Source organism: Gracilinanus agilis, chromosome 5 (assembly GCF_016433145.1).
Source record: "Gracilinanus agilis isolate LMUSP501 chromosome 5, AgileGrace, whole genome shotgun sequence".
Taxonomy (NCBI): domain Eukaryota; kingdom Metazoa; phylum Chordata; class Mammalia; order Didelphimorphia; family Didelphidae; genus Gracilinanus; species Gracilinanus agilis.
Window position 1 is genome coordinate 242,591,192 of NC_058134.1, and position 26,743 is coordinate 242,617,934.

Sequence of the window (26,743 nt, forward strand, 5' to 3'; positions counted from 1 at the left end):
GCACCCAGGTCCTCCCATTTCTAGACCTGGCTCTGACCGCAAGAGCCCGAGCTCTTAAAGGGCGGTTCTGTGGCCAAAGCGGCCGCCTCTCCTCTGGTGCCCCTCCAACAGGAGGCAGCTCCCCCACACCCAGGCCTTGAGCTTTCTAGGATCTTGCCCAGGACGTTGTAATCATCAGGGAGGCTCCTTTGAGCCTTCCTGTCGGGTTTGCTCGTCCTCTTGTGAATCATCAGAATGGATGCATTCAGTCACCGGGTCTAGCGAGCCTCAGATCTTCCTTCCGGGCCGGGTCACAGGCGCCAGCAAGAGAGACTTTCAGACTTTGGACAAAGGCAACAGAAAGCTGTCCTAGTGAGCATGGAGGGGGATCCTCTCTCCTCCTCCGACCTCTCCTGGAGGGAGGCCTGGCTCTCTATCCATCGAGATACCTAGAGGCTCCTGTTATCATCCTAACGAAGGGCAGCTCGCTGGCACAGGGGATGAAGTGCGGGGTCGGGAGTCAGGGAGACTCATCTTCCTGAGTTCAACTAGGAAGGTCATTTTCCCCTGCTTGCCTCAATTTCCTCATCTGTAAAATGAGCCGGAGAAGGACATGGCAAACCACTGTAGCATCTTTCCCAAGAAAACCCGAGGGGGGGAGTCACAAAGAATGGGACATGACTGGAAAAAAACTGAATCGACGGCACCTGTAGACAAGCGCCATCATTTCTTGGAAAACAAGCCGCTACCTCCTACTCTTTGGCACGAGAGTCCGTGTCTTAGATCCAAGCATTCAGGGGTTCTTCTCTTCCACTGAACTTCCTGAGCCAGATCAGGAGGCCTCTCTCCTTCATAGCTCTTTCTCCTTTGTTTTCAAAGAAGAATTACTATTGACCAGGTATATGAGTAGTTCTCCCTAGTAATTCTAATATTAATAGTGTTCATTAAGAATAACAGATCTGTGCTTTCAGACGTGCCAAGTGTGTTCCTCACGCCTAGGTGAGGTAGGCAGCTCCACGGATTATGAGAAGGCTCTGAGGAGTAAGTGACTTGCCCAAGCAAGTACCGGACCAAAAATGAGCCTGACTATATATCTCCAAAAACAACAGTTCACTAACATGGCAGTCAGCTTTCTGACTCTCTAGAAGTGTAAAGTTCAGAGCCAAAACGAAATCAGAGGAAAGGGCAAATATGGGCAAGAAACCATTTGTGTAAACGCCGCAGCTCCACTCTTATCTATTTAAACATTATAAGCTCTGAAAAACCAGAAGGAAAAAAGATATGAAAATTGCCACATCTTAAAAGTTCGACAGGCCTAAACCACTCAGCACAAGACCAGTGGAGACTCTTGGCGCCATAGTTACCTAATGCTGCCTTTGAGGCAAGAAAAGAAAATGGCGACCCACTAATCTAATGGAGAGAGGCACACTGTTAGCTTGGGAGAACAGATGCATTTTTTCCCCTTTAAACCTTTACCTTCCATTTAGAATCAATACTATATATTGGTTCCAAGGCAGAAGAGCAATAAGAGCTAAGCATTGGGGGTCAAGTGACTTGCCCAGGGTCACACAGCTAGGAAATGTCCAAGGCCAAACTTGAACTTAGGACCTCCTATCTCTTGGCCCGGCTCTCTATCTACTAAGCTGCCCGGCTGCCCCAAATAGATGCATTTTTTTAAAAAACCCTTACTCTTTATCTTAGGAACAACTCTAAAACAGAAGGGCAACGGCTAGGCAAATGGGGTTAAGTGACTTACCAAGCGTTCCACAGCTAGGAAGTGTCTGGGGCCAGACTTGAACCCAGGTTCTCTTAGCCTTCATGCTCTATCCACTGAGCCAACTAGCTGCTCCTAGGAGCATAGTTTATGTCCATTTTGGCTGCCCTTCAGGTTTGCCCACCTGAAGCAAGTATCTAATCTACCTCATTCTGTGATGGTTCTGGAACCCAGAAACCCCCTTCCACTAGGAAACCCTGGATCTCCCTGCTACATGATTAGCCACAGCAACAAGAGCAGGACTTAGAGTAGAAGCTAATTTGTGAAACATGGAGGAGGGAGAGGACGGAAGGCTGAAGAGCAATCTCATGGAACAACGAAAAGCAATGAGGGACAAAAGGAACCTATGTGAGACCCGGCCAACCCAAATGATCTGACACTTTTGTAAATGAAACCCAGAGGACTGTAATAAACCAACATGAACTCCAAGAGAGAGTGCTGACATTCCTCTGGTGATTTATTTTCAACAATAACTACCACTGTTTCTGGACTCTACTGTTTCAAGAACTGATGTCCTCTATGAGAAAGTAGCAATGAAATGGCTTCCCAACTGCCTTTGTTGGGAAGGGGCACTGAACCTGACCAGATACATGCAGAAGAAGGCGGGGATGAAGGCACTTGGAGATTGCATTTCAATTTATCTCAAGGAGAAAATTATTTTTAAAAACTGGGAAAAAATCATTTATAAAAACCAAATTGGCAACAAGGGGACCACCACTACTTCCTCATTTGCTTACTTTCTCAAGTTTAAAAAATCCTTAGAAGAGGGTTCTCTGCATGCATTAGGAGCAACCAGGATAAAACTATGGGGCAAAAGTGAGCCATTTTCTCCCTGGACTTCATCTTTTTAGTCCCTACACTGAGAGTGTCAGAGAATATAAGAATCTACTGTTTCTACTATTTGTTGACTTCAACAGATCATCTGAGAAGGGAAAGCAAAATGAAGTCTTGACAGATTTCCTCAAACAAGACCCGTGAAAATCCCTCAAAGTTCTATCTGGGATGCCATAGTGATGATCAGGTGACAATGAACTTCCAGCAAGGCCTATTCCCTGAGATGTGCTCGCCTAAGGCTCTACCAGTGCTGTGGATGTTCTGTGCAGAGACCAAACTGGAACAGGACTACCTGGCCAAGATAAAGTTCTTCAGGAGTTCCTTTTCATAGATTATCTTGTGATCATTTCACTGAGCTCTGGAACACTACAATGTCACTCACAGTCATTTTTTCTTTTTTGCTAGCCAAGGCCTGCTTTCTCTACTCAGTTGTTATTTTGGCAGTCATCACTAACATTCTCCTAATTGGGAGAATGCTTTTATTGTGACAAACAAAAATACACAAAAACAGCATATTGTGACAAACAAAAAGTCAAGCAGTTCTGTCCTGATGGATCTCTTTAACTTTTCACTGAGTTAATTCTATCTCTCCTTTAAGACATGAGAAGATAGATCAGCTAAAAAGACATCCTAACCACCTTTTTTCACCCTAAAAGATGGCGACATATTGGGAGTGGATGGAACAGTGCCTAGCTTAATGCTTTGCACAAAATAGACACTCAGCAAATATTTGTTGAAATTAATTTAATTTGGGAGATGAAGACAGAAAAGGTGGGAAATAATATGACTCCTTTTCTTATTTCCATCATGGAATTAAATGTATTTATCATGGATCAAGATAGACAGTTTATGGGGGCAGCTAGATGGCTTAGTGGATTGAGAGCCAGGCCTAGAGACAGGAGGTCCTAGGTTCAAATCTGGCCTCAGACACTTCCTAGCTGTGTGACCCTGGGCAAGTCACTTAACCCCCATTGCCTAGCCATGTAACAAATAAAATTAATATAGAAGGATATATATATATATATATATAAAAGATATTAGGGTTAAAAAAAAAAGATAGACAGCTTAGAGCAATGGTTCCCAAACTTTTTTGGCCTCCGCCCCCTTTCCAGAAAAAATATTACTTAGTGCCCTCTGTCACATACTATCACTGCCCCCTTACAGTTATTCACCACCCCCAAATGTACCTGTGGCCATCATTGGTCCCCCGGATCGCTGCAGCACCCACCAGGGGGCGGTGGTGCCCACTTTGGGAATCACTGGCCTAGAGGGTCATGAGATCATCATAGACACAAATATTTGTTACCAACTTTCAATGTTTAGACTTGGATTTATTAGCTCACTTTGGCAGTCAGCCTTCAAGCTTTGGAGTTACATTAACTAAACTCATGAGAGTATCTAAAAAACCCAAATGCCAATTTATAGATTTGTCCCAAACCCAGAAAAATCTCTTGTGGAAACAAATCAAAGTTATGGAAGTTGAATGATCTGAAGGAATAGTATCATCAAGCTATCAAAAAATGTGATTCTCATATATGTATCTATATAAGATGTCTGTTTAAAGGACAGATATACTCATGTGGCTTACCAGGAAATCTTCCCTCTCTTAGACAAAAATAAATACAGAGTATTAGATCCTAGATTAAAAGTAGATACATCAGTGGTCATCTAGTTCAGCCCTCTCATTTGACAAATGAGGAAACCAAGTCTCAAAGCTATGAAGTAACTTGCTTAAGTTTATACAGTTAGCAAGAAACAGAGATGAAAACTAAAACCTGCCTACTCTAAAAATGGCAATTCTCATCTCTTATTCTATCTTCTGCATTTAAGCATTCATTATCCCCCAGATATGACTTCTAGTTAATAATTATTTTATATTTTACTTATATGAAAATGTGTTATATCATCTTATAGAATATATATTATTATATATTATAGACTATAGCTCTTCGAGGGTAAGGAGAGTCTCACTTTTGTCTTTGTATCCTCAAAGTATCTGTTTTTTATTTTTAATTAAAAAATCTTTTTTATTATATACTTAGTAACCACCACCACCATCAAAAGACATTTAGCTAAACAAACGCATAATAAAGATTATGTGCAAGATTACAAACTCTACGTTGTTTACAGCTAGTTTAAAAATGTGTAAATTATGTGCATGCTAATATAAACATCTTCAAATAAATATTCGTTTTACTTGGATACTTTTCTCTCTTGGTTTTATGTCTGAGATTTTTTTTTTAAATCATGGCATATAGTATTCTCTTTTCTTCTCTCTTCAACTCATCATATATTTCTCTTATTTTCTTGATATTTACAGTATTTGTCATTTCAATAATATAATACAGTCCATTACATTCAAGTATCACAATCTATTTAGCATTTCTCCTGTTCATTGCATTTGTGTTATTTCCAGTTATTTTGTCATAATAAATCTTCCATGAATATTTTCATACAAACACAGCTTTTTACTCTCTTAAATGTTGTATTTAATATCCCTAGCAATGGAATCTCTAGGTCAATGAGCATGAACAGCTTTATGGCTCATAATATAGATTTTCATCTTGTTTTCTTTTTTAAAAAATTCACAACTGCTCTAGCAATGTAAAATTAAGCCTATTTCTCCATGTTCCTATCAGCATTTAAGCTGATCACTTTAGCTAGATAGGTCGTTAGGCAACAGGCACAAACTGTTACCAGGACTGTTCTCTTTCCAAAATAAGTCTTTCCAGCTTAGTCATACCCAGTGGAACCTTTGTTCCAGTGCCGCAACCCCTCAGGGATGCAGGGTTATCCCCATAGTAGGATGAGTGTTAAGGTAAGCTTTTTGCAGAGTATTTATGCTCTCTAAGCCATTGTTATCCCACCAGAAACTCTGTTTTGATTATGTGAATGCTTAGGCTTAGGACTATTGCTAGCTTTATGCAAGTGTGTGTGGGGCTAACTTCATAGTTCCTTGAAAGAGATCTGCCGAATCATGCCCACTGCAAGAATGGAATTGATGAAAAATCTGAGGAGCCCAGAATACATCGGTAGTAGGATGGGCAGCCCACTGAGTTATTCCATCAGCATATACATGGTGTCCCTAAAGGCTTAGTGCCTTTTATAAAAAGAAGCTTTAAGCTACACTGAGACTTTGGAGACAGCGTGTGTGTGTGTGTGTGTGTGTGTGTGTGTGTGTGTACATGTGTACGTGTGTACATGTGTACGTGTGTATGTATGTACACACATGCTACTGACGCAGTGAATTGAGGCCACAATCACATAAGAGGACATCAGCTTGGTCTGTACTCAAGAAACTGCACAGAGTTTTTAATGAGTCCAAGTTTCCTGCTATATTGTAAAATCCAATTCTCTCCTGGTGATGATGACATGTGGCTAAGAATCCTGAGGTATGATGGTTTTGAAAAGTAGTAGTTTACCTGAAAGGCAATTGAATGATACACAGTGAGTCTAAGTTGGGCTACAATATTTTACCAAAAGTATTTGGCTGTGAGAGAAGGCTTCAAAGACATCACTTGAGTACCTGGAAAAGCGAATGAGCTGCTCAGGTAACAAGAGTGAACACTAACAATCTCCCACAAAATATGAACACTCTTAGTAGAAAGGCTTGAGACTGCTGGGTGTGTCTCCCAAGAAAGAATTTATGGCAGGACAGAGAACAGTATTTCACAGGATAAGATGTCGAGAGATAAGTCGAAATCAGTAGCACAGTGTAAGGATGAGAGTCTCCTTGTGTAGGATAATAACAATGGCTAGCAACAGTAGCTTGAATAGATTGATTTCTAACAATCCTTTCAATTCTAGTGCATTAGGAAAATTCCCCAAAAAATAAAGAACTTGGATGGTCTTTTATAAGCCAGTCTGATAAGATAAACTTCAAGGTAACAAAATCTTTAGATTTTCTTCCTTCCTTCCTTTCTTTTCTTCCTTCCTTTTTTTTTTTTTTAAAGTCAACAAGCATTCATTAAGTCCTTACAAGGAAGTGCCAGGCACTGTGCTAAGTGCTGTGGAAAAATAGGTGAGATTGATAATGGCCAATTCATACATGTGGGGTCAGAGTTCCATTTTAGCCACAGTGCCCTCTCCTGGTTTTCCTTCTACAAGTAAGACTGCTAATGGGCTCTTTTAACTAGCTATCCCATCATCAAGCAATCTCCAGGGATTTTCCCTGGCTCTGCCCTAAACCTTCCCCCTTCTCTCCCCTTCCCTCCCCTCTCCTTTCCTCCCCTCTAAACACCCTTCTATAGCTCTTCAAGTACCTGTTTCCAGGTATTATCTCCATGTAGGTGATTTTAAATTTATATAATCGTCTCTCTTGAACTATAATCAAATGTCAACTCTCTCTTGAATACATCGTAGGAACCTCAACTCAAATATATCCAAAATAAAATTCATTTTCTTTTCTGCCCCCGCTCAAAACTTCCCTACTAAGGTCAAGGACAGTGCCATATTCCCAGTCACCCAGGTTTATAACCTTAAAATCCTTCCTTAATTCCTTCCTCTTCATCTATCACCTCCTACTAAAGTTGTGAAGTCTTGACTATTCTACTTTCACAGCATTTCATATCCAGCCCCTTTTCTCTGCTCAAGCACTACCACCCTAGACCAGGTCCTCAGCACATCTTGGCATGACTGTTACAGCCTCCTAATTGGCATCCTGTTGGAAGCACCAGCTTAGTAAACCAAGCACACAGCGTCTCAGTAAGGAATAGTTGTCTTTTTTGTCATCTAGTAGTTTTCAGATGTGTCTTGACTCTTTCTGATCCCATTTGGGGTCTTCTTGGCAGAAATACTGGAGTGGTTTGCCATTTTCTTCTCCAGTTTATTTTATAGATGAGGAAACTGAGGCAGGCAGGGCTAAATGACTTGCTCAGGGTCACACAATTAGTAAGTATCTTAGGCTCCATTTGAATTCAACTCTCTCCACTGTGCCACCTAGCCGCCCCTAAGTTTTCTATTCTGGACCTAAGAAAAGTGTTAGGCAGAATGTGAAAATGCAGAAAGATTCAGTGGAGTGGACTTTCAAGGTGAGAGTTTCTTCCATCTTCCCTTCATTTCGATGTGACTGCAAAAGTCATCTACCACCTGCCCAAGTCAGACCAGGTGCCAACCCTGCTCAAACTGGTACCCATTTGTCTTATTTTTTTTTAACCCTTACCTTCCATCTTAGAATCTAAACTGGTTCCAGGACAGAAAAATGGTGAGGGTTAGGCAATGGGGGTTAAGTGGCTTGCTTAGGGTTGCATAGCTAGAAAGTGTCTGAGGCCACATTTGAACTCATGACTTTCTCTCTCTAGTCCTGACTCTCAGATCACTGAGCAGCCTAGCAGCTCCCTCCCCATTGTCTTAAAGAATTCTTTCCTGTTAAATTACTCCCTTGCACTGATTTTATGCGAAACCTTTCCAGCTTTATGTAATCGAAATTGTCCATAAATTATGTCTCCTGTCATCCTTTCTCTCCTTTGGTCAAGAACTCTTCCGATAGTCATGGTCATAAAAGGTATCATCTTCACTGTTCTTATTTGTTTGATGTGACCTTTTATATCAATATCATGAATCCTTTTGGAGATGATCTCATAATATGAAGTGTTGTTTACACTGAATTTATACCAGACCACTGTCCAGTTTTCTTATCAGTTTTTGTCAAAGAGTGAGTTGTTACTCCACAGTAGTTGTTTGTATCTTTGGATTAATGAAATACTATTCTACTTAGACTGTTTGCTTCTATATTTTGGGTGCCTAATTAGTACCACTGTCAACTTTTCTTTTTTTTAACTGATGGTAAATATTTTTAATGTTGACTACCTTTTAGTATAATGGAAAATTTAGTCTTGCTAGGCCCCTTTTTTGTCCTTTAAATTCTTTTCATTATTTCCCTTAAGATTCTTGACCTTGTGCTATTTTAGATGAATTTTGATTTTTTTTCCTAGTTCTGCAAACTAATTGTGGGTGGTTTGATTAGCATGGCACTGAATAAGTAATTTCATTTAGGTACTGTTCTCCTCTTTTTTGTTATATTTATACAGGTCAACCATGAACAGTTAATATCTCCCCAATCATTTAGGGTTGACTATTTTTGTGTGTGTAATTTATTCAACTCCCTTTTATAGGTATATTCATATAATATGCATTTTGGTACCTGAACTCCCATTTTATAAGTTCTGTAGTTTTTATGAATGGAATTTCTCTTTTTTAGCTATTCCTGTTGGATGTGGCAATATACAAAAAGATGTGCAACTTTGATGGGTTGATTTTATGTTCTACCACTATTCTGACATTATAGTGGAATCTCCTGGATTCTTTAAGTAATCATTCTCTTCTCTCCTAAAAGCAATAATTCATTTCTTCTTGGACTGTGCTTATTCTCTGAACTTATTTATTTTTCTTATGACAGCTGCCATTTTGACATAAACTATGTGAAGTAACAATGGTTGCCAATGGACATCATTGCTTTATCCTTGTTCTTCCTAGGATGGCCTAGTATTTCTCCATTGCAGATGATACTACCTTTTGGTTTTAGATAGAAATAATCGATCACATTAATGAATAGCCCATTGATTCTCATACTTTTTACCATTTTTAACATGAGTGGTATTTTTGTCAAAAGTTTTTCTGCATCTGTTGATAAAATCAATGCAATTTTTTCATTGGTTTTGTTATTAATTTTGTCAGTTACATTTGTAGCTTTCCTAATACCAAACTCATCCTCTTCTTTCTTTACAGTATCCCACGGATGTAAACAGAGAGCCATTTCTGTTGATTAGATTTTTCAGGCGACTAAGTAACTGTGGTACAGATCTGACTTGATTATAGTATATTATATTTTGGTTATGTTGTTATAGTCTCTTTCCTGAGAATCTTTTTCCATTGTTTTTGCATATATATATTCATTAGAAATATTGGTCTATAGTTTTTCCCCCTACTCTATTATCTTTCTTTGGTTCAGATAATCAGGACCATGTTTGCCTCACAAAAGGAGTTTGGTAGGATTTCTGATTTCCTCATTTTTGCAAACAATTTATGTAACATTAGAAATAATCTTTCTTTGTATGTTTAATAGAATTCACTCATAAATTCATCTGGTACTTTTTTTCCCCTCTTCTTCAAACTGTCTCTAGTTTTGCCTGCATATAATTGGGCAAAATAGTTTTCAACAAACTCCCTTATTTCTTCATTTTTTGTGAGTTTTTTTACTTTTTTTTTGGCAGTTTAATTTTCCTCTCTTTAAAAATCAGATTAGCTAAAGGCTTACTGTTTTTATTTGTTTAAAAAGCCATTTCTAGGTTTATTGATCGATTCAAAGTTTTTTTATTTCCTTTATCTCTTATTCTTAGACTCTCTACTGTTGTCATTAATTTGGGATTTTTATTAGATACTTTTAGGTTTTTTGTTTGTTCATTTCATTTCTAATTCATTGCTCTATTCCTTCTCCCTTTTGTTGATGAAAATTTTTTAAACATAAGGATTTTCTTCTAAGGACTCTCTTGAGTGCTTTCCCAGGGATATAAGATTAGTTCTTTCCCAGGTACCACTTGACTCACCTGACTTCTTTGCTTTCCAGATTTTCAGCTGATGGAAGACTAATAGTATCATGTAGTGAGGATAAGACTGTTAAAATTTGGGATACAAACAATAAACTGTGCATCAATAGCTTTACAGACTCTGAAGGGTAAGTCAAGCCATTCTGGCACATTTTGGGGCATGTGCTTTGTTAAAGAAGACTTTGATCTTCTATTATTGAAATCTCTTACTTCATGAAAATGACAGTGTCTGACATTTGGTTCATTTTCCCCACTAGGTTTGCCAACTTTGTGTCTTTTAACCCCAGTGGTACGTGCATAGCTTCAGCAGGTTCTGATCATACAGTGAAACTCTGGGATATAAGAGTAAACAAGTTACTTCAGAATTACCAAGGTGACAATTTCTAAACTGTAGCCAATGAAGTCTTACAGAACATTCGGAAAGCCCTTGAATCTCTTGATGATGTAGCCGAGGCCTTTGAATGAGTCCTTAAAGTTACCCCAGCCTACCTTTGTACTGCTCTGAGAAAATCTACATGCTTTATACAGTTACTTTCTTTACAGTATCCCACGGATGTAAATAGAGAGCCATTTCTGTTGATTAGATTTTTCAGGCGACTTAAGTAACTGTGGAAATGCCCATTTTCTTTCACCTTTTAACTGGCTGGCACAGATTACATATCCTTATTCTTATTATGAATAGACTTTAAAAAAAAGTTTCTAAGGGGTTAGGAACAGATTTCTGTTGCTCTGGCTCCATCAGTAACTGATAAGATGAGATAGGTGCCAAGAGAACTAGAGCAAATTCCCTCCCCTGTAAATGGATCCACTGCCACCAAATCCCGGGTTGTAAGCTTACTATAGGGGAGCTCCCGGAGCCCGGAGTCCATGTCCAGTGAATGAAAGGCATTTATAAAAGACTTATTCTGAGCCAAACACTGTACTAGCCCCTGGGGTGCAAATACAAACTTGTCTTTGTATCTCCCCTATTGTTTAATATGGGGCTAATTTTCCTCTCGTAGTAGGCATTTGATAAATGGTTATTGGCTGGCCGAATGAGTCCTTTTCTTTAAGAATGCTACTAGGTCTGCTTGTTAAACTGCAAACCAAACCTTACATGTAGAAATGAACTAACTAGAGGGACTCCAGCCTCAATTTAAGGCAGAAATGGAGGCAGCTAGGTGGCACGTAGCTAGGGCATTAGGCCTGGATTTGGGAGGACCTGGGTTCAAATTTGACCTCAGACACTTCCTAGCTGTGTGACCTCAGGCAAGTCACTTAACCCCCATTGCTTAGTGCTCCACTCTTCTGTTTTACAATTGATGCCAAGACAGAAGGAAAGGGTTTAAAAAAAGAACTGAAGTCAGAAATGAACAGTTTCTTAAGGACAATTCTCTTCTACCACTTGTTCAGGGTTTGATGCTTTACTTTTCTCCTCTCCTGATTTGTTTTTTGATTTTGAGCTAAGTTATATGTATTTTCCAAACTGGTAATAGTTACTTGATAAGGATATTGGATATCTTTCCAGTATCTTGAGAATTACAAAGCAAAATACATTGCTGTTCCATGACTCATTCCCTTTTTCCAAGTGCTCTTGTCAAGCTAGACCAGAAGTACACCTCCTTAATGTCAAAACAATGTTCAGATCTCTTCTTTAAATTATGTCAAATAACTTAGTTTTATTTTTAATAGAATTTAATTTTGTTGACTTGGTCTGCAACAAAACATTCTTTTTTTAAAATGATTTTTTTTTACACTTTTACAATGGGGGTAAAGTTACTGTTTTGAAATTCTAGAACTTATCTAACATATTTCAAAATGTAAATTGATGCCCGAATGTCCCTTTTTTCCCTTGTGTAAATCAGTTCACAGTGGTGCAGTCAACTGTTTGTCATTCCATCCTTCGGGTAATTATCTCATCACGGCATCATCTGATGGCACCCTTAAGATTTTGGATCTCGTAGAAGGAAGACTCATATATACACTCCAAGGACACACGGTACTAGCAATGACATTTTAAATTTTAAAATAGATCAATTTCTTTAGCTCCTCACTATTTTATGTTTTACCGTCTCTCTAGCTGCAGCATATTTCTTGCTGCTGTTATCAAAGAAGTTGCCTTTATGTGATCGTATAATATTTTCCATTTTAACAACTCCTAATATTGTAATTTGTCACTGGACAGTGTTGAAATTTCTCTCATACTTACTAGCCATTAAATTAGCCCTTCATTATATTCATACATGTAGAAATAGATTGGATCTGGTCTGTTTTCAAGGAAGAGTCTTGCATAATTTTCTACGTACACAACTTCTGTAGTTTTCTTTGGGACTTTATATCCTTGAGATTGTCTTTTTCCATAATATGAGTTTATAGATGAGATCTCAAAATAGAATTGTACTGACAGAGAGCCAAGCCTGGAATTGGGAGGACCTGGTTTCAGATCTGGCCTCAGATACTTCCTGGCTATGTGATCCTGGGCAGGTCACTTAACCCAATAGCCCTTGCTGCTCTTCTGTTTTTGGGTTGAGACTAAGACAGAAAGCAAGGGTTATAAAAAATAGAATTGTGCTAAATGTACCGAGGGAAAAGGGGCTTGTTCTGTCCCAGTGTAGTAGGTTGTCTGTTTCTTGCCTTGTTTTCTACTTTGTTCCCAGCAGCTGGTGAGTCAGGTAGAACAGATGTTATTCCTATTTCCCAGATCAAGAAACCAAAGCTTCACCAGATTAGGTGACATTCCTGCTGTCACTAAGTATCTGAGATTCCAATTCAAAGCTCCTGACTTTGAGCCCAGCACTTTTTCTGATATACTATATTTGAATTAAATAAAGCGAAAATTGATTATAAAATTTTTTTAAACCCTCACTTTCTGTCTTAGTAACAACTCTAAGACAGACAGGTAAGGGCTAAGCAGTCAGGATTAAGTGACTTGCCCAGGCTCACACAGTGTCCAAATGTCAGATTTGAACCCAAGTTCTCCCGACTCCAGGCCTGGACTGAGCCACCCTGGAACCTGCTTGACCACTATCAAGGAGAATTTTTTGATCTGTCATGTAACAAGTTGCTAAATGTACTTCTAGAATCCTGGAGATGAAAAAAGATCAGATGTGTGGATTTTCAGAAAGTCGGTAGTTTGGTCATGGACTGAAGGTCCACTTGATTTGACAAATATGGGGTCTTTCTCCCAGTTTTCTAAGGGTGAGGTGATACTGTGATTCATATTCTATTTCCTGATATTCCTTGGGTTGGGAGGTAAGACATCATTGCCCTTTATCTTTGACCCAGAAGTTGGCCTGAGATCTGTTAATGCCTCAGTTCTGTAGGGAAGGAGTCCCATCTGCTCCCAGGAAGCATGTTTCAGGCTTGGGTGATGTATGCATCTGCGTCTCTGTGCAGAGGGTCAGTAGCTTGGCCCGGATGGGCACTGAGGTCCCTGCCACTCTGGCCCTGAATCTTCCTCGTTATGGGCGTCACTGTGTCTGTCTGGGAGGCCCAGGCACCCCTTCCCACCGAGGCCATAAATGCCACAGCCCTTGCGGGTCTCCAAAGCAATCAGCCCAGAAGGGTGGCTCTACTCTGGTTTGATAACCTGAGCGAGTAGGTTTATTTCTCCCAAAAGCTTACCATCCTTCATTCTAGGCTTGGTGCAGATGCCTAACTAATGGCATTAGCCTTGCTGGGCTCAAGAGATCCCCAGCCTCCACCTCCAACCCTGGGCTGCCCCACAGGTGCACCCCACCACCCCCGGCTAGTGCCTTTTTTTTTTCTCAAAAGAATGCTTTTTAACACAAATATACCTTTAACTTGTGGAACCTAAGGAAGCTTGTAGCAAAGTCAAGAAGCTTGTGACATGGTGGGAAGAATGGCTGGAGATGTGGGACCCACTGGTTAGGCGGGCTCCCCCCTGCTTGGACCTTTGTCCCAGGGCTCTCCATCTGGATGGACAGCTTCTCAGAACACAACTGCTGCCCTCGGTTTCATAAAGGTGGCAGTTCCCACCCGGACATTGTCTCGTAAGTGGGAAATGGTCCTTGTTTCACTTAGACACTCAGAGAAGAGTAAACTGAAATGGGAGAAGCAGAGCCACCTACTCTTTTATGCCAAGCTGTCCTTGAAAGGGCAGGTGCCACTTGTGCTTCAGTATGGAACGAGTGTCAGATGGCAGACCCGAGAAACCCCAGAGGACTTCTGATTTCCTCGCCTGTATCCGTGGGAGAAGTAGGCAGAGCCCTGGGGGCAGACCCGTGTTTGTGTGGGCACCCCAGCCTGCTCCTTGAAAGCTCTGCGCTGATGCCTTGAGAGAAAAGAGGGGATGGGATGTTTGCTTGCTGTAAGTTAGAGTTGGTTCGGGATTCCTTTCATCACATGGGCCGGCTGTCAGCAGCTGATCCCCAGCCTGTGGGTCTTTTCGACGTCTGGCTTCTATAAAGAGAGGAAAGCTGGGCCACCCTCGTGCTCTGTGATTGCATTTATCCAGGCACCCCCTGATCGTGCTTCCTTTCTCTTTCCGGTGCCGTGCCGTTCCCAGGGACCCGTCTTTGCCGTTTCCTTTTCCAAAGGTGGCCAGCAGTTCACATCCGGAGGTGCCGACGCCCAGGTTTGTGAGCTCCCTCAGTTCTCGGGATCCTTTGTCTAGACTGGCCTCTGCTGGGTTGGATGCTGTTGCAGTGCTACACATTCTGGCCATTTGGGGTGGCTAGAGCACCACTAGTAGATAGACGTCCAGAGCTCAAATCTGGTCTCAGGTGCGTTCTAGCCCTATGACCATGGGCAAGTCACTTAACCCGTTTGCCTCAGCTTCTTCATCTGTAAAATAGAACTCATAGTAGTACCTACCTCCCAGTGGCTATAAGAATAAAATGAGATTATATTTATAAAGCTTAGCACAGTGCCTGGCACACAGTAGGTGCTTAACAAATGCTAGCTATATTTTTCTTATTGTTTTTATTATTACTTGAGAGTAGCCTAACTGATGGTAGTAGCCAGAAGCTACTCAACTGGATGAGATGAGCGATCAAGCTCAGTGAGACTATTTGGGGTTAGAAATATGGCTTATAATGAATGGCTCTCTCTCTTTTGTATTTTTTTATGTTGATCACAAACTAGCCTCTGTAGCAATTCCCTCCAAATAGCATTTCTAAGTGGAGAGAAAATATCAGACTTGGTGTCAGAGGACCTGGAGTTTGAACCTTGGCCCTCCTGCTTCCTCACTATCAGCTGGGGACTCATCGCCTCCCTCCCAGAGGCTTTGATTTTTCTTGGCTGTATAGTAAGGGGGTCAAACTCAATGGCGGCCATAATGCTTTCCACCTCCACCCTTCTGTGATACTCCGAGCATCAGTTGCGATGGCAGAATCCATTCGTTGTTTCCCACCTTGGGTGCCTTGAGGAATACCATGAACTCAGATGTGTAAGCTCTGGCAAACTTGATACAGAAATCATGACTTTATACTTTCACTCCAAAAAATACCTTGCCTCCGTTTAGCATTTTACAATGTCCACATTGGAGTGTACGTGTAGATTGGGAAGTTGCCATAACATACCAAAATCAGATAAAAGCAGTAAGTCATTGGGGTTCCTGTTAAAATCAGTTACATTTTTAATTTGTATTCTGAAAACAGTTATTAACTGGCTTTATTATTAACTTTTCTACAGATTTTGTTGTGGAAGACAAATTTTGATGAGATGAATTATAAAGATCTTCTGAAAAAAAACATCAAGAGGTTGCATTTTGATGCCCCACCTCATCTTCTTGATATCTACCCAAGAACTACTCATCATCATGATAGAAAGCCTGATTCAATTGAGGTTAGTATTAGCAGCTTCCTGAGAAGATTAAGGCCATCAGACCTGAGCTCTGTCCACGTCCCTTTTTTCACAGTTGGTCCATGTTTTTTTCTGTCCCCTCCTACCTTCTTGCTTCCAAGGAGGAAGTGACCCTTCTTTGTGCTGATGACGGCCCCTTATCTGAAGTCTTCCATCCCACCCTCCCATTCTCATCTGAGGCATCTCATCTCCTGCCTCTCTCTTGTATATTCACTTTCTTCCTCTCTCCTTCTGACCTTTCCAGGCTTCCTTCTTTTCTTTGCTTCTGAACCCCCAGATTCTCTAAGCACACATGTTCTTCCTCATAGGCTCTCTTATGCCAGCTGCAGCAGGGGCTCAAGGGGCTCTAGAAATGCTCACTGTCCCCACTGGCTACCATACCATGTCACTCCTTTTTACAGCCAGACTTCTACTGAGGAATCTAGGCTTTTTACCGCTCCATGCATTTTGTTTTCCTCCTTGACCACTCTTGAAAAGGGTCTCAAAAGCCCTCATGGGCCTCCTTATTACCAAATCCATTGCCTTTTTGGAAAACTTATCCTTGTTGCCTCCTCTGCATTTGATACAGTCGGTCACTGCATTCTTCTATAATTCTTTCTTCCCTTGGGTTTGTTGTAGAGAAAGATAGCTCTGAGTTAGCAGAGCAGACTTGACTGACAAGAGAATTTAGAAACAAGGTCTTGCTGGAAACAGGGGATCTCACAAAAAGTGTCCAGGGTGATGTCTTCAAAAGCTGGTACAGGAGATAGGAACCACAGCCCGATAATCCAATTTGTGAAGAGAGGAAGATGGGATGGTCTTTGTGTCTGCCACAAAAACAAATCCACTTCTCAGCCTTACTACTTCACTGGGAAGCTTGCTAGAAGATGTTACACAGTCCAAGATCCAGGGAAACAGCTTGAGATGAGATGTCTGACCAAACCACCATTAGACCAGGTTCCAAACAGCCAGCTTCAAAACTGTCAGTGTCCCTGTGAGTCCACTCCCAAGGTTCTAAATTCTCTTGTCAGTCAAGTCTGCTCTACTAATCTGTATTTCTCCACAACAGGTTCCATGACAAAATCCGGATGATTCTTACAAGCAGTTTGCTAGAGCAATTTCCCAGGGGAGATTTTAGCAGGAAAAGCTGAGGATTGAGTATCTCACTTTGGAAAGTATGGAGAACAAGAAGAATTCAATCAGTAGATAGTAAATACCAGGCTAGGCACTTAAGAATAGAGGAAGACAAACGTGTATAAGATGGAGGTTGGTCTCCTTCTTAAAGCAAAAAGCAAAGGGTCTTAAGGAATGCATCTCCAGTGTCTAGAATATCAGGGTTATAATGATTTTTTTTAACATTTATTAATAATCATTTTTAACATGATTACATGTTTCATGCTCCTATTTTCCCCTTCACCCCCCGCACTCCCCCCACCCATGGCCGACGCACTTTTCCACTGGTTTTGTCATGTGTCCTTGGTCAAGACCAATTTCCCAATTGTTGGTGGTTGCATTGGTGTGGTAGTTTCGAGTCCACACCCTCAATCATGTCCGCCCCGACCCATGCGTTCATGCAGTTGCTTTTCTTATATGTTTCCTCTCCTGCAGTCCTTCCTCTGAATGTGGGTAGCATTCTTTACCATAAATCCCTCAGAATTGTCCTGGGTCATTGCATTGCTGCTGGTACAGAAGCCCATTACATTCAATTTTACCACAGTATATCAGTCTCTGTGTATAGAGTTCTTCTGGCTCTGCTCCTTTCGCTCTGCATCAGATCCCGGAGGTCTCTCCAGTTCGCCTGGAACTCCTCCAGTTTATTATTCCTTTTAGCACAATAGTATTCCATCACCCGCATATACCACAGTTTGTTCAGCCATTCCCCAATTGAAGGACATACCCTCCTTTTCCAGTTTTTTGCCACCACAAAAAGCGCAGCTAGGTTATCATGATTTTTAATAGCTTCTGCGGGGAGAGGGATAGAAGAAGAGCTTTGGTACCAAGACAGAAGAAAAAGGATCTGAAAAAGCAGAGGGAAATCCTGGTGTGTGACGTTAGAGGGTGGCATGGAAGAAAGGGAGTAAGGGCCACTGAGCAGTTGGGGCTAATGAGCAAATAGGATCCCAGGAAACAATAGCAGCAGCTACTTATTAACTCTGATGAGCTAGATTCACAGGTGCCACCAGGTAAGAGTCAGAGAGCTGGGGTTTGGTGACTCCTTGGTCAGGATATCAAGGCAGGTTTTTGCCATCTAATAAAATTGAGAGAGGTCACTGCTCTCCCAAGGTGTGGGTCTACCACTTGCCAATGAATCTCTCAGCATTAAAGAGTACAGATCTTTGGACAAATTCCTGGAGATGTTTATGACAAGGTTATTAATGCCTTTGCTGCCAGTTGAATGATAGGTATTTAGAAGAAAAAGGCAAGCTTTAGGAAGTGGATGGCTGGTGAAGAAAGATGTTAGCTGAGAATGGGTTTTGGATTTCTGGATCCTGGTTTAAAATGGGAGTTTCTTATGCTTCTTGGTGTCATGGACCCCATGGCAGTGTGATGAAGCCTGTGGAACCTGTTTAGAAACATGTTTTTAAATGCATAAAATACAAAGGATAACAAAGGCAGCCAATGATAGGCCCATGGCCAGATGTGGGATGTACCTTATAAGGGCTGGTAAGAATATAGTTTTGCAAATCTAATAAAAAGAAGATTTAAAATTGAAAAAGAAGAAGCAAGGGGAAAATTGCCTATGTTGATTCACCAAGTTAAATACTATAGAAAGTATCTATGATATAGAAAGAAGAATAGTTGAAATATTTGGAGGATTATAGGGGGGGAATCCAAAAAGAAACGGGGTCTTATAAAACCTCTATTCTCAATTTGCTCACAGCCAATTAGGGAGGCAACTTGCCAATAACTACACTCAAACAAACAAGGTGCTGGATAAATGGAAACAAAATGGAGGCACCAGAGTTAAATAGGATTGGGAAAGGATTCCCATAGATGAGATTTAAGTTTGGACTTCAGGGAAGCCAGGAGGCAGAGATGTTGAGGGAGCACATTCCAGATATAGGGGTCAGTCTGTGAAAGTCCCAGGAGTCAGGAGATGGAGGATCTTATTTGTGAAATGGCCAGGAGGCCAGTGTCACTGAATTGAAGAGTATGTCTAGAGTGTATGGTGTGAGAAGAAATGTGGGAAGGCCAATCAATGAAGGGCATCAAATGCCAAACAGAGGATTTTGTGTTCGATCTTGATGGTAATAGGGAGCCACTGGATATATTGACTGGAGGGTGACATGATGCTTTTTAGGAAAATCACTTTGGTGGCTGAGTAGAGAATGGACTCAAGCAAGGAGAGGCACGAGGCCATCAGATCCCCAGCAAGCTATTGCAATAGGCCTGGTGTTGAGGTGATGAGGGCCTGCACTGGGGTGGTTTAGTGTCAGAGGAGAGAGAAGGGGCTGTATTCCAGAGATGTTAGGAAGTGAAAATTGACAGGCCTTGGCAACGTTGGATGTAGGCCAGCCCGGATGCCTGGGAGGATGTTAGTTCCCTTGACAGTAACAGGATAGGAAGCAGGGAGGGTTCACTGGAGAAAATAATGAGCCCCGTTTTGGAAATGGTGAGTTTAAGGTGTCTACAGGTGAACCAGTGCAAGGTGTCTAATAAACAGCTGAAGGTACAAGCCTGAAGGTGAGCAGAGGGTTAAGCTGGATAAATAGATTTGAGAATCATCAGCAGAGAGATGGTTATTGAATCCAGGGAGCTGATGATCACCACGGCAAGTCATATGGAAGAAGAGAAGAAGCCCAGGACAGGGAACCTTAGGGCACTGTGGCTAGCAGGCATAGCCCAGACAAAGAACCAACATAGGAGGTTTGGGAATGGGCAGAGAGATAGAAGGAGAACTAGGAGTCAGTGTGTCATTATTTGAAAAGAAAATCAAGGAGAAAGGGCATCAAGAGGCTGCAGAAAGACCAAGAAGGATGAGGCCTGAGAAAAGGCCTTGGACTTGGCAATTAAGAGGTCACTGGTAACTTGAGGAGAGCAGTCCCTGTTGAATGGAGATACTGGACGCCAGACTATGGAGAACTGAGCGGAATGAGAGGAAAGGAAGTTGGGGCAACAGTTCCAGCTGGCCTTTTCCGGAGTTTAGCCACAAAGGCAGGAGAGATATGAGACAATGGTGGAGATGGAAGGATTGACTAGGGGGTTTGAGAATGAGGAAGACCTGGGCGGGGGTGGACAGGTGGAAGGCAGCCGGGAGAAGGAAGGGGCAATCTGCTGTAGAGGGCAGGATGACCAATGGGGTCAGTTGTGCATTGGAGGGGTTGACCTTAGCAAGGAGACGAGCTACCTCTTCAGTGAGACAGGAGGAGATGGCACTGCCTCTGTTGTTTAAATGTCAGCAACTCATGATTCACCCTGTGGATAGTTCAGTGATCTTCTGTGATGGAAGAGGCCTTTGTATCTATTCCAAGCCGTTCATTTTACACATGAGAAAACCGAGGCCTGTGATGACCTGAAATCATGCAGTCACAGAAGCCCAACTGGAAAGGCTTCCTGATCCCTTGTGAGTGTGAGGAACAAAGGAGAACATGGGCCTGGACCATCCCATCCCTGGAAGCCAGAGGCACCAGTCTCCTTCCTGGCCTGTGGTCCAACATGCTTCAGGCTGCATCTCTCTTGGTGTCCTCCTGCACGTGTTATTTAAAATCACTTGGGATACTTGGAACTACATTTCCCGTGATCCCCAATGGGTTTCCTGTTTTGGATTACGTATTCAAGGTGAGCAGCAGGATCACCTCTTCTCCTTAGTCTTGGTAGAACCAGGTAATGAAGTCTGGCTGGTAGGAAGGTACCCCAGCTAACTTTGCTCTGTTGAATCTTCCTCCAAACCTTGGGCTGCTGGGATGAGACGAGCCTTACCAAGCACTTCCCTCCCATTCACCTGGCTTCCCATCAGAGTGTAGGCCATTCCTCCATCCATTCGTTCATTCATACAACACGGTCATGTGTTGAGCACCTTGTGTGTTAGGCATTAGAAACACAAAGACAAAACCAAAAAGTTTTGCCTTCAAGGAATGCACTCTAATAGGAGGAAAAAGAAAGCCCTAGTAATAGAGGGGATCAGGAAAGGCTTCCTAGAGGAGGTGGCTCTCGAGCTGAGTTGTGAAGGAAATAAAGACTTCTAAGAGATGGAGGTGCGGAGAGAGTGTGTTCCAGGTATGTGGGAGATGGACTGGGAACAGACAACAAATAACCCACTTTGGCTGCAGTGTAGAGTTAACAAAGTAATGTGAAATGGGTCTGGAATGTGAGGCTGAAGCCAGGCTTTGAAAGTTTTCAGAAATCACGTTGGGCAGTTGGTATTTTTGTCTGAGAAGCCAAAATAGAGCCACTAAAGTTTTTGAAGCAGGGCAGTGACCTGACCAGACGTCCGCTTGTATGGAGAAATATATTATTATATTGTTAGAAAAACTGTATTTACTAATACCATTTGAACCTAGATTTATGTGGCTACATACTGACTAACCTAAAAGAAGAGTTCAAACAATGGAGTAAGATTTTCCAAACAGTAACAAAATATTTCCTTATAATTAAAAACATTCTTTACCATTTTTAGCATAATTTATATATAAAATTCTTATTCTAACTTTGAGAACTTATTACTAAAATATATTTAAGGCCTATATATCTTATCAAGCATATTTGGAAGAGACAGACAGATAGATAAATGGATGGATACATAGATAGATAGATAGACAGACAGACAGACAGACATGGATAGATGGGTAGACAGACAGACATGGATGGATGGATAGCTAGATACAGATAGACATAGATGGACAGATAGACAGACAGACATAAATCTATCTATAGATAGACATGTATGTAAATATACACTAGTTCTTATGGACATAATATAATTATACATGCATATATAAATACATATCCTAGTTCTTATGTATGTATATTATAATCATAGTATGTGTGTGTATATATATATATCCTAGTTCTTAGAAAAAACAATTTAATCTTACTGCTTTCTCAAACTTTGCTATTCTGTTAAAATGTAAGACTTTTACGTCATTATCCTATCCACCGCCTTTTTGAAGATACATATTATTCCTGACACTTGTAACTAAGGGGAAATTGTGATCCTGCTGATTCAGGGGGAAACCGAGAAAGGTCCCAGCTGAAGCATGTTGGATGACAGGCCAGAACAACACCTCCTTCCTGCCCCTACACCTCTGGAATAGGAGTGTTACTGCCTTCTACTGCCCAGGGACTCAGGCAGGTGATTTTTCTTGTAGCCCTGAGAAAACTGGCTGCTCTATACCTTAGTTTACCTCTCTGTAAAAATCTGCCCTGAATCTGCGTAAGTGAATTTGGTGGTGTAGCTTAAAGGACAAACACGACTTATCTTGGAAGAGCACTTGGCGTCACTGGCGTGTGAAAAGCTGCTAAAGCAAAAAGCATCTGAGCTTCCATCTGTTGGTTTCCTTCTTAAGCTTTTTCTTAAAATAAAGTGAAGGCGTTAAGTCGGGGAGAAGAGAGCACCCCCTTTTCTGCAGGATGAGCATTGAACCTAAGTGCACTTCTGAATACAGATCAATTTCATTTTCAAATAGATTGAAATGGGGCCCCCACAAACCCTGAAGGCAGAGTGATGGTGACAGTGATAAACATAGTACTAATCATTATTAGCATAGATCTTTAAGGTCTGCAAAGTGCTTTACCAGAGTCTCATTTGGTATTCACAATACCCCTGGGAAGTATGTTATTATCTCTGTTTTACAGATGTGGAAACTGAGATAGAATTTTAGTGACTTGCTCAGAAACAACCAGCTACTAAGTTTCTGAAACGAGATTTGAACTCGGGTCAGGAAGACTAACTTTTGATAGTTTTTGTTTTGTTTTTACAAGGGATGGAGGGAGAAAGGGAGGGCATGTCCCATATCTCGAGAACCACTCCTCTCAGCACCCCAGGTCAAACTCTGGCAAACTCTGGCAACGTGTGTTGATAGAAAGTAAATTCTGGGGGCTTGGATGGAGTGCTGTGTTATGTTGATTCGTTTTGAGAAATTTGAGACTCAGCCAGTGTGTTTTCTGAATCAGACCTTAGTAATGAAGCTGAATGAATACAAGAAGGAGCGATGCAAGGGAAAGACAATTGTATTTTATTGACTTATCTGATGAGCTTTCTGGCAGTATCCTGGGAATCTTTTAACATATTTCACAGCTTATTTTCTGCCAGGATGGTTGATATTTTACTGTATGTTTTCTTTGAGGCTCATTTAGAATTTACATAACGATCTTAATTTTTTAGTTGGAAACCATTTGGCTTCTTTAAAAGCCCTCTCTCGGGGCAGCTGGGTAGCTCAGTGGATTGAGAGTCAGGCCTAGAGACGGGAGGTCCTAGGTTCAAATCCGACCTTGGACACTTCCCAGCTGTGTGACCCTGGGCCAGTCACTTGACCCCCATTGCCCACCCTTACCACTCTTCCACCTAGGAGCCAATACATAGAAATTAAGGGTTTTTAAAAAAAATAAAATAAAAAATAAAAGTCCTCTCTCCCCTCTCCCGGGTTTGCTAAGCACTGAGGTTTCCTTGATTCAGGGATGGTGAATCCTAACTAAACCCTGTTATCCCCTGCTGGGGGAATGGAATGCCTCATTTCTAAAAGGGCAGAGATCTCAGCAGTGGGACTGCCTCATAATCAGCAGAAAGGAGGCAACCTGAGCAGATGTGTTAAGCATAAAAGCCCATGTTCAGGCACTAGCCATGAGTGCTGTTGCCTTGTTATGAGCCTACCTCAGACTCAGAGACAAAAATTGGTAGTGTTCAATGTCTATCTCACTGAATGGATGACTCTTGGTCTAGGTCACCTTGATACCTGACATGACAACTACTTTTATTGTAAGAAGTCCTGGAGGAAAAGAAGCAGATTTTAAAGATCTCGTACATTCTTTGGAAGAAGCCCCATTGACTGACTTTCTCTCTGCCCTCCCTGGTCCTGGGTGCCAGAGCTAGAATTCCAGCATCCTTCTGTGAAATGTTGGAACTGAATGGCTCCCAGAACCCTTTTCACTTAATTAGTTTTCCCTCCTCTGGAGATATTCAGAAGCAAAGGAAAGCCCCGGGAGCAAGAATCTTGGGAAGGGACTTCAGGCTATCTAGTTTGACCCCCTCAAATTGGGAACTTGAGGTGCAGAGAAGGGAAGGGTCATACAGATAGTCAGTGATAGAATGTGGACTCAACTTCTCTGACTTCAGATTCAATGCTCTTCCCACTGAACCAAACTAGGGGTAAAGCCTGATGTTAAAATTAAGTGGAGAATAGAGGACAGGCACCATCCTGCAGAAGCCAGAATCAGAATAGAGAAAGATTCAAAATCATTAAGATCTAAAAAGAACATTGCTCAAATCACTTTTTCCATGCTTAGGAGATTTGTAATTGCCATACTATTAAGCCTATGTTATTCCCCCAGGAAATTACTAGGCAAAGAGGGAAACCATAAACAACATAACTTAAATATGATGTGACTATGCTTGATGGGTGTCCTGGGAAAAGGTTTTTAGCTGATCCCCACAAGGGATCAGTTTATCTTCTAAACTAAGGAATTTGATTGTTCATCTCCATCTGCTTGGACATCGCCATTGATCGTAAAGATAATTTTTCCTCTTAGCTTCAAGTCCTGCTGGGATATCCAGTTTGATTCCTCAGAGATTGTAAAATCCTAAGTAGCACTAACTGAATTTCTCACTGGTCATAACTTTTGTACTTAGTCACAGAACTGAATGTCAATTATTAGTGTTTCTAGAGATCAGCTAGAATGCTCTTGCCCCCGACTGTTTCCTCTCTTTGGAAAGGACAGTGAAATTATTGGGTTTTTTCCAATGGCACATTCCAGTGGCAACTCTTTTATACACAACTCTAGGAAACATCAGTCAGTTGGTTTAGTTAGAATACAGATGTTTTTCAAAACAGCCTCTCTCTGAGTGGCACAATGTTAGACATTTGGGACTCAATCAGGTGACTCAGGTTGGCCCCATCTTTTATAGAATCTGATTGTTTCTGTGGGTGAACAGTTTCTTGTGCACACTAGATGGCAGCAGATAAAAGAGAATAAAGAATCCACTCTGGGCTCCCAACTTGGGGAAGAAGACTGGCCTCCTTTCATTTCAGCTCTTTTCTCTCCCTGAAATGAACTTGGGACTTATTCAAAGCTGACTTGGCAGGAATGAGACTGTTTGCCTTCACCTCAGTGAAGTCATGAGGGAACAGATTTCCTCAATGGCAAAATTATAGCAAAGTCGTAGTTGTCCCACTCATTCTCACCCCTATATCCGAAGAGCCTGGTCATCCACACAGTCAGGACTGTTATGATGAAGAACAATAATTTGTTGGTGGGGCAGGAGTACCTGGGAGAAGACAGATGTGCCAACTCCTCTGCGCTTTGGGCTACATTTATGGAAATGGTCTTACTGCTTATAAAAATCATGGCTACAGTTACCTAGCAACTGAAGCAGCTTTCAAATGAACCAATTTTTAACTCAACACACATGCATTAATGTTGTAATAAGCACATGGTACATTTTTGATGGATCTGTGAACCAATCAACATATGAGGACTTCTGTCCTTTTTATCCCTTGTTCACTATATGACTAGTGGAGAGGGGAGGATTGAAATGAATGACTTGTTAAGGCCCATTCCAACCCTCGATAGATCTAGGACCCCTAAATCCTGATCACCTTCCATCTTGCCTTTCCTCCCTTAATAGAGTTTTGGGGTTTTTTTGGTTTTTTTTTTTTAAACCCTTAACTTCTGTGTATTGACTTATAGGTGGAAGAGTGGTAAGGGTAGGCAATGGGGGTCAAGTGACTTGCCCAGGGTCACACAGCTGGGAACCTTAATAGAGTTTTACTTGAGGTCAGTGAGACTGGTTACTTGTGAAGTATTCTTCTCCTATTCCCTTGAAGCATCAGGAAGAAATAGCATCCATCTGAAGCTAGTCTTTTTCTTTTTCTTATAGAGTATCTTCCTGTCCAGAAAACTCTAATGTTAAGCATTTTTATATACAGATTAATCCCAAGCTTGAAGTGGTCAATTTACAGACTTCGGACCCACTTGTTGTGGACGTTGTTTCTTCGGATGCTTCGAATTCCGCAGTAAGTTTGCTTTATCTATCTTTAAATTTTGTCATTATTTTATTCCAGTAATAAATTTCCACCTAAGTTCTCCAGGGTTACATGATTCGTGTTCCCTCGCCCCTGGAGCTGGCAAGCCAGTAGCTCAAAACCTATTGCCATATTCATTTATGTAAGAGAGTGATCTTACAGCGCCAACCCCCCCCCCCCCCAGTCCTGTACCCATATAAACAGTGGGGCGTTTCTCCTCCCCCATTCTTTCTCCCTAGTCCCTCAGGGTTGGCCTGGGTCACCAAGGCTCGCACGTTTGGGCCTCCTTCCTGAGTGAGTTGGTTTTAGAGTGGCCAGGATCAGCCCTGGCTGAAAGGAAATCCATGAGTTTCCATTAGATGATGTGAATGAAAGGCGGGGCTCATCTCCCAATATTGAAAGAGGAGAAACTGTATTGGCAAGCTTGTTTCTAATGGCCACCAGAGGGCGCCGTATCCGCTCGGGCTCGAGCCTGAAGCTCCGCGTCTCCTCAACGGAAACCCTAGTGAGGTACCCCTGAGGCGGCAGCAGCAGCTGCCACTCACAGACTGCGTGCTCTGTGCGGCCTTCCCGGCTGGCCACAGGAGCGAGCGCCATTAAACTCCTGGGCTGACGGATCCAGGGTCCAAGCACCCCCCCATCCCCCCCCC

The 26,743-nt window shown here is 41.7% G+C and overlaps 1 protein-coding gene across 1 annotated transcript in view; it reads left to right on the top strand.

Annotated features, from left to right (window-relative positions):
- POC1B (POC1 centriolar protein B) overlaps positions 1 to 26,743 on the top strand; it is a 94,247-nt gene that overhangs the window by 21,390 nt on the left and 46,114 nt on the right. Inside the window, exons 4-9 of the mRNA XM_044678088.1 lie at positions 10,152 to 10,259; positions 10,389 to 10,504; positions 11,976 to 12,109; positions 14,639 to 14,707; positions 15,766 to 15,918; positions 25,998 to 26,084. Of these exons, the coding sequence (XP_044534023.1) occupies positions 10,152 to 10,259; positions 10,389 to 10,504; positions 11,976 to 12,109; positions 14,639 to 14,707; positions 15,766 to 15,918; positions 25,998 to 26,084 (667 nt within the window). The remainder of the gene's footprint in view (positions 1 to 10,151; positions 10,260 to 10,388; positions 10,505 to 11,975; positions 12,110 to 14,638; positions 14,708 to 15,765; positions 15,919 to 25,997; positions 26,085 to 26,743) is intronic.